Raw genomic sequence first — 8,737 nt, 5'->3', positions numbered from 1 at the left:
CACCTGCCTAAGATTATGACGTCACATGTGCTGATCAGTGCATCAGATGGTCAGGAAAAGGGGGTTATAGGGAGCATATATAAACTCCTGCCTCAGACTACGTCGCACAGTTCACCACGTGTGTGTTACATCGTGTACTTGTGTGTGTTACACCTTGTATTTGTGTGTCAGAATGTCGAAGGGCAAGGGAAAACAGCCGGCACGGCTCTCTTGCCAACTTCATAAAACAGATCATAACAGGAATAGAATGTGTCTGACATTATCTCTTGTTACATAATATGCCTTCGTAATAAAATGGAATCAGAAGTTATTGGCATTTATTTTCAGACCAAATTTCAACAGAAGTAACGATATTCAGTGGTTTTATTGCTCAATAGCATGGAGCTGTCACGGCACACTTCCTGCGTCACTGCTGAAGTACTTCCTGCGTCACTGTTGAAGTACTTTCGAAAGTAGGCCCTCGGTTACTTTTGCGACGCACCGGTTCTGCCTGCCTCTCTTCTTCAGCTACCAATGCCAGAAGACCTACATGTAGGTTGTCACCAATCTCAATCTCAGACGGGCTTGTAAGTTGTTTGCAGGTTGCACTGAACGCTACATCGCCAACTTCAGTCTACTCTTTACTTGACGTGTACTCTTTACTTGAAGTGAACGGTAGCAGGCAGTGCAGCGCTTATATATGTACCTGCTCAAAAACACGAGAGGAGCCCGTCGGGATCCCGCCAGGAACCCGCCAGGGACCTGACAGCTGCCCGGCCGAACTGTAAGAGCCGGTCGGCACCCTACCACACGCCGCACGGGTCAAGACGGGCGACTGACCGGGCACCGGACGGGTCCCTGACAGAAACCGGCCGCAAAAGTTTATGAATATTAATGAGAGCCGCCGGCCAGAGCACAAGCAGGCCCCGACAGGGAGCCGTAAAGGAACATCTAATTGTGACCCTGACAGTACGGCGCACGCTCGGCGTCATGACGCCGGCCGGCGTCTACGCCGAGGACATGCCGAACGGGCGCCGTTTCAAATGTGACCTAAGCATGACAAGGGCTGTTTAGCACTGCATAGAATTAAAAAGAAGTGTTACATACAGACTGGACTGTAATATCTAAATTTTCTGTTATAAATCATTATGGATACATTGAAATGTGTCAAGAAGTAGAGGGCATTCATCAAAAAAGCACTTGCTCTGGACTTTTCTCGATGGATGGGCCTACACGTTGTAGGAGGTTGTGAAACATCAGTGGTTCCATTCGCAGGAAGGACTTAAAGTCGCAATGATGTTCGCGACAAAGCTCCGTCATCAGTGTCCGTACACGACAGGAGCCCGTCGGGATCCCCCTGGACCCCGCCAGGGACCTGACAGCTGCCCGACCGAACTGTAAGAGCCGGTCGGCACCCTACCACACGCCGTACGGGTCAAGACGGGAGACTGACCGGGTACCGGACGGGTCCCTGACAGAAACCGGCCGCCAAGGGGACCAAAAGTTTATGAATATTAATTACAAGACGCCTCAACGCCGACCGGAGCACAACCAGGCCCCGACAGGGAGCCGTAAAAGAACATTTAATTGTGACCCTGACAGTCGGCGCACGCTCGGCGTCATGACGCCGGCCGGCGTCTACGCCGAGGACATGCCGAACGGGCGCCGTTTCAAATGTGACCTAAGCATAAGGGTAAGGATGAGGTTATTGGTAGTTTCCACGTATCCAAGAACGTAGATACAGGAATGGTTCTGGATACAGGTGCTTTATCAAAAAAGGTGCCTGAGTATGGATTTGAGTATGTAGGACACGGTTCTGTATACAGGAATTTGCAATAAAGGAATTTGCAATAAACTTATTTTTTATCATCTTGTCGTCCTCAGCTGTTTTGGCTGCCCGGGTACAGCAGTGTGTTCCCGGCACAATGGATGTTGCTGAGTAGAAAAAACAGGAACACGAAGGGGGATGACTTCACCACGAGAAGAAAGACCAAACAGAACACTCACGTCTACATCTGTACAACTATGTACCATGAGGTTTGGTTCTTACCTCCATGAAAAATGGAGGTATTGTTTTTGACGTGTCTGTCTGTATGTATGTGTGTCTGTGTGTGTGTCTGTGTGTTTGTGTTTCCGCACATTTGTAGCCAGCATAACTTTTGAACATTTGGATGGCTTGTAATGATATTTGGTATGTGGATAGGTGTTGGGTAGGCAAAGGTCATGGTCAATTTTGGGCCTCCTGGTGGCTGACCTTGGTACTGCAGCAGAACTTCCGAATTTTGTATATTTTGTCCTGGACATGCTATGGTCTTGATTTTGAGTGGTGAATAGCTTTTCCTGTCAGTAATAGGTGATATGGGTTTGGTCCCCCAGTGGCTTTTTCTGGAACTGCAGGGGAGGGGGGGGGGTGGCAAAACCTTTCCGGCCAGATAAATTCATAAAGGAACAATGTATTTTTATGATTTTTGCCATGTGGGCAGCTTAGACAGAGATATACATTATACAATGCATATTATGCAAATGATGACTTCATTTGCAAAGCATAAGTAATGAGGAAATTCTGTGATTCCGGTGTTTTACATCATGGGTCTTTGATACATGTGATGTTTATAATCTATGGCAGGAGGAATATTACCAGATACCAATTATGCAAAGATGGACCTAATTTGCATAATTAATCTGAAAATTCTATGACTCCTTAGTGGTAAATGATGGGAATTTCATGCTTGGGACATGTGTAAGTTAATCAAAAATTAACATCACAATTCATTCATTATGTTAGTGTAGAGGCCATTTGCATATTAAGGAAGAAATTTACATTTACATGTCAAACCCATATTTCATGGAGGTATGAGATCTCGGAACTCTTGTTCATTTGTATTTTATGAAGGGGGGGCCAGTTGTGTTGTCTGTGTATTTGTTTGACCAGGCAGACTAGGTAGACAGTACGTGGGTGAGGTATGATAGAATCTGGCGAGGAAGCAGGAGTTGGACTTCTGAAATGTTTGAAATCTATATTTTGTGTAGGATTCGTATTGCTTAGTCTTATGAAGCTCTTTGTCAATTTTAAATCTTTTGAAGTGTATGTTTAAGACATACAAAACCCCGTATGATTTGTCATCATACCAAAATAACCAAAATATATAAAGTACTGTCATAATGCAAAAAAAAGTACTGTCATAATGCAAAAAAAACAGAAGAACTGCAAGAGCATGATAAAACGTCTCTTTTCTTTAGGTAAAGACAAGATTTTCACTAGAAACTGATCATGCATTTTATTCTGTTCAGTCGGAACGTGAGATGGAACAGCTCCTGACGTCATTACGTGTTTTGGCGGAGAGTCAGGTCGGTGAGAGAACCTTCGAGTCGCACATCTTCTTCGACGGAGGCTGCAGACAGAGACAGCCGTCACAGTGGGCACTGCAACTCTTCAGCGTCATGGAGAGAACACTGCAGAACGAGAACGGTATGGAATAAAACATCCTACTCAGATCAACACACTTTTGACTTCTAATTACAATGATATGAATCTTGATATGAATCTTTATTGCATGTTCTTGCCCAAATGGGCTAAATGATCAAGAGGATATGCAGTATGTAAAAACATGAGTATTACATACTGAAACGCTATATTCTAATGCAAAGTGATAAGAATCTATACATTACAACAATACTATAAACTACCTATCATCTACTGTTAGTTGCCCTTTCTTCTCTCTTTTTGAAACATTTGGAAACATAATTACATAGTTTGTCTGCTGTACATTCGTTCTTGCATGATATCAAGTGTTTAAACATGTCCTGCTTTGACATTTTCTTACATATCTTGTCTAATTGTAAAGTATCGAATAGCTCTTGGCGTTCATCTTTATATAATGTACAGTCAAGTAGAAAGTGTATCTCGTTTTCAACATATAAATGATTACAGAATTCTCCCGTTCTTTATAAATATTGTATTTCTACTGTCCTATGACTTTGGAATAGAAACTAGCAGTAATTTGTCACTGCCAGCTGAAACATGAGTAGATAGATTCTACATATGTTGTCTATGCTGAGGTCACATTTCCAAACCGGGGCCCGGCCGGGCTGTTTCGATTAACGAAAAGTCAACAATTTATATCAATGATATACGCAAATACTTCCCATTATTAATTTTTTCAACTTTTTGTGCTTTGTTGTCTTTTATATCACACTCTTCGTTACATAAGACTGCCCGGTCGGCCCCGGTTCGGAAATGTGACTTCAGCATTAGTTGGGATTACAAACGTTAGCTCTCAAATACCTTTATGTAGCATCTTGTGAAAAGATGAATAAAGTTCCCAAAATTATTCTACTCTTAAATCAAGGCGGCTTTCACCTTTGTTGTTGGGTAATCTTGCTTTATGTCTTTTGTTTCTTTTACTTTTATGCCATTGACACAGAAGGCATCCTGCAGCAGTGTACCCGGTACAGGACACCGTACGGTCTGCAGCTCCAGTGGGACCTGCAGTACGGCAGCGGAGACACGGCCAGCGGGATGGAACTCACCGTCCACCTCAAGGACAATGTTCTGGTCAGTATTTTCCAATAGGACATCGTACAATACTAGTATTTTGAATGGATTATTGGCTATAAGAGAATGTACCAATTCATTTTCATAATTAACATGGGTGTCTGTTTAAAGTTAAAACTTTTGTTCCAACACACAAAATTCTCTCACCTAGAGCTTTCGACCAGTCACTCTGGTCTTCCTCAGTAGACTGACCCAGTGAAGCTTGTCACGTGGCTTCTTTGAAGTGTGATGTCAACACTGGGTCAAAGGTTTTTGGTAGACGATGTCGACCCCCGTCGCGGTTCAATGTAGGGTGATGGGCCCTGATGTATATGGCTTTTGTGTTTGAACAAAAGTTTTAACTTTAAACATGTTACTACCAACACAGATGAACTTCATGATAATTCCACCATAATTTTCCGCTTTCAGGTAAAGAACAAGAAGCGATGGAGTCAAGTGATGTACATGTCTTACACTTTGGACTATGCCGGTAAGGAAGAATTCTAGCTACCGCCTTTATTTTGTTGTTGCTTGCAGTATCCCGAAGTAACAGTGAAGATCACTCCAACCTTTACTATCTATTTTTAGCGTATTTTCATCCTCTTGGGATGTCGTCCGGAGTAATCGCCGATACGGATATCAAGGCCACGTCCCGGTACGGGAACGACCCGTCTCACGGCGGGCACCAGGCCAGGCTGAACGCCGTGGGGACCGGGAGCGGCACCTGCGGCTGGACGGCAGGAGACTCCGATATACATCAGGTAGGTATGTTCCTCTTCATCCTACTGCCAAACCTCATTAAGTTGAGGGCTCAGGCACGGGGTCAGGGTATCATCCTGGAATAGGTCGTTGTGGCTGGCTGAAGGCTGGCATTGGCTACTCAATGGGCAGGGGCGTCACTCCCTGACCGTCACCCTACTGGGTGGCGGCGAGTACCCGTAGCTTTGATTTTAGTAAATAAACGGTGGTAGTGCGCAGGGCAGTCTTGAATGCTTCAAGGTTTTTAGCCTGGACAGTACATTCTGGGAGGGTATTCCATTCACGTGCTGTTTTGATGTAGAATGAGTTTAGGTGGTAGTCAGTTCTTGAGGGGGTATTTAGAAGGCTTGACTGTTCTCTGTACGGGTTTGATGTCTTGCGTCCCTTGGAAGTGAGGGGCATCTCGGAGGAGACGAGATTGTTCTGGATTTTGTAGAACATATGAAGTGTTGCATCTCGCCTTCTCTCTGCCGGCATGGCCAAGTCAAGCGAAGTCAACATGTGGGAAACGCTTGATTGCCTCCGATAACGGTAAAGGGCAAAACGTGCAGCTCAGGACGGGGAAATATGGGAGTAGTCTAGTTACCGTTCTCCACAGGCCGGGTCAGTGGTGTACTGCCGGCCACAACCCTGCTAAGTATAGGACTCTCCTGACATGCTAATTTGTTCAAACCAGCTTTTCTAATTGGTTTTGACCTTGTAGACCAATAAATTGAAACCGACCCCGTAAAAAATGGACTAGTGCGCCAATGGACCTGTCTGTGTGGGCAGTGCCCCAAAAAAATCGGGCGGACAGACATACGCTTGTCTGAGCGCCAGGCTACAAATCGTTGATGACGATGTGGCGTAATGGCTAGAGTTTACCTAGTATCCTATTGCAAGAAACTCTATGTTAAAATCTCTCATATAATGCAATATTGTATTAGAAAAGTTACTCGATTTTTTTCACTCCAGTCAGTTGTGAATAAGCTTCTATTTCCGATTAGGGCTGATAGGACATTGTTGTTTGTCCGTCGCTACATTGCGCACAGGTTCTATGTGCTAGGACAGCCACACGTCGAGCATATGAAATTATATTTACCTTTTCTAATAGTTTGTATTTCACTGCTTTTCTCAGCGGTTGCAGATATATCTGGGAGAAGACATGGTGGTGACGGGAGTGGTGACTCAGGGGAAGCACGGATGTGAGGAGTGGGTGACCGGGTACCATCTGTCCTACAGCCTGGACGGGGAAACATGGGAATATTACAATGACGAATACGGCTGGCGTGTGGTAAGGTTCATCTATCAATTTATCTTTTAATGAAAACTTTTTTCAAAACGTAGTACAGTGCCATGAATCTTTTTAACGGTGTTGCTCAATGGGAAAAACAATAGGCACAGAGCAAAGTAGGTTCGACGGTAGTTTGACAGGCCAGAAGATGGCGGTGGATGTTTGTTTTGAAAGCTTGTAGATTGAATTCAAGAGGGGAGCGTGTGTTTGGGAGGGCGTTCCATAATTTCGCAGTCTGGGGAAAGAAACTTGCTGTAAGAGGCCTTTGAACGGTGTGAAAATGTACACCTATGGTGAAAAACATAGTGGCACGCTAATATCTCGATATACAGTAGACACGAAATAACAATCTTTCCGGTCCCACATGGTAGTCTCAGAGATGATGGTGACTACCAATGTGTCTTCTCCTTCTCGTAAGAAAATTCAAACTCTACTACTGGATCAGTTAACGGATTTATTTCCGGACGTTTCGAGTGACATCCATCACTCTTCTTCAGCGTCACAAATGAACAGAGAACCGATTCACTCTTATATACAAGTAACTAGAAAAACCGGTTAAACAACAAGGTCCATAAGAAGCTTTATGATGTAAAAGAACGGTTCACTCAATGTACAGGAATTAGAACTAGAAAAACCTGTTCAACAACCGTAAGAGTCTTTGTCATGTAAGGAAGGTTCCTATGGTAAGAATTACCATAGGAAAAGTTACTGTCCCTTGGGCTGTGGCAGGGCGGGATCCCATGTGCTTGAGAGTTCAATGCGCAGTCCCCTTCCTGTTCAGGGTGGGGTTGTAAATGCGCTCATAGATGGCCTCCTTCACTCCGCGCTCGTACCAACGTGGTTCACGGTCGAGGATGTCGGTTGCCTCTAGCTTGAAAGAGTGTCCCTGGTTGTGTTTGGTGTGATGGTAGATAGCAGAAGAGTAGCCGCTTGCTGTAGCCCTGCAGTGTTGTTTGTATCTCTCCTTCAGAGGTTGGCTGGTTTCCCCGATGTAGGTGTCATTGCAGTTAGGTTCCTCGCATTTGAGTCTGTAGATCACCTCTGACTTGATGCCTTTCTGTACGCGGTCTTTGGGGTGAACCAGGTTCTGTCTTAGGGTAGAATAGGGTTTGAAGTTGGTGCCGATGTTGAAGCCCTGGAGGATGCGTCGCAGTTTCTCCGATACTCCTTCGATGTAAGGGATGGTGATGTTGGTGTTCTTACCATAGGAACCTTCCTTACATGACAAAGACTCTTACGGTTGTTGAACAGGTTTTTCTAGTTCTAATTCCTGTACATTGAGTGAACCGTTCTTTTACATGATAAAGCTTCTTATGGACCTTGTTGTTTAACCGGTTTTTCTAGTTACTTGTATATAAGAGTGAATCGGTTCTCTGTTCATTTGTGACGCTGAAGAAGAGTGATGGATGTCACTCGAAACGTCCGGAAATAAATCCGTTAACTGATCCAGTAGTAGAGTTTGAATTTTCTTACGAGTATCGTTTACCTGGATGTCTAACCTTCATCAACGTGTCTTCTCCTTCGTTTCTAATTTTCATACTGGTGCTTTTATGTCGATCTTGTGTCTGTTACCATTGCCACAGTTAATGGATTTTACACATGGACGTTTATCTCACAGATATTCCTGAAAACATGAAAACAAAACTAAGAGTCTTGCCTATAGCTCTTTGAAATAAATGTTCCAGACATTAGAAGGCAACGATGACAGTGACACCCCCAAGCGGCACATTCTGGACCGGCCGATCAAGGCAGCTTACATCAGCTTCAACCCTGTGAGCTGGAACAACAGGATCAGCATGAGAGTAGAACTGCTGGGGTATTGTGCAACTGGTATGTATTGGGTAACTTTTACCACGCACTCCCACGTTTTATCACCATAATTCAAGTACTAAAGTACATCGTTGTAAGCAAATGCTTGTACGTCAACTCTAAATGTGTGCATTGACCGATCTTTGACGGAAATATCGAGATATATGCAAGCAAATGTTCTGCAAATTTCAATACTTCAAGTCATCGTTTATCCATGACAGAAATCATGTGTATGTAAGGTCACCAAATGGTCATTCAGCGAAAAGATGACCGTATACGTAGGTACATAAAGCGTTTCAGAAGCTACATTCTACTTGCTGTCAATCCAGTACAAAACTATTGCCATAGCGACGGCACTGATCAATATATGCTTTTAAAATGGT

At 44.0% G+C, this 8,737-nt stretch overlaps 1 protein-coding gene across 1 annotated transcript in view; it reads left to right on the top strand.

Annotated features, from left to right (window-relative positions):
- LOC109473222 overlaps positions 1 to 8,737 on the top strand; it is a 59,802-nt gene that overhangs the window by 28,132 nt on the left and 22,933 nt on the right. The window contains 5 exon segments of the mRNA XM_019773094.1: positions 4,418 to 4,534; positions 4,943 to 5,003; positions 5,102 to 5,274; positions 6,390 to 6,545; positions 8,231 to 8,375. Coding sequence (XP_019628653.1) covers positions 4,418 to 4,534; positions 4,943 to 5,003; positions 5,102 to 5,274; positions 6,390 to 6,545; positions 8,231 to 8,375 — 652 coding nt within the window.

Source organism: Branchiostoma belcheri, unplaced genomic scaffold (genome assembly GCF_001625305.1).
Source record: "Branchiostoma belcheri isolate BF01 breed outbred unplaced genomic scaffold, Haploidv18h27 scaffold295, whole genome shotgun sequence".
Lineage (NCBI taxonomy): Eukaryota > Metazoa > Chordata > Leptocardii > Amphioxiformes > Branchiostomatidae > Branchiostoma > Branchiostoma belcheri.
The sequence above is the reverse complement of the archived record's forward strand: the minus strand, read 5'-3'. Positions and strand labels throughout refer to the sequence as shown.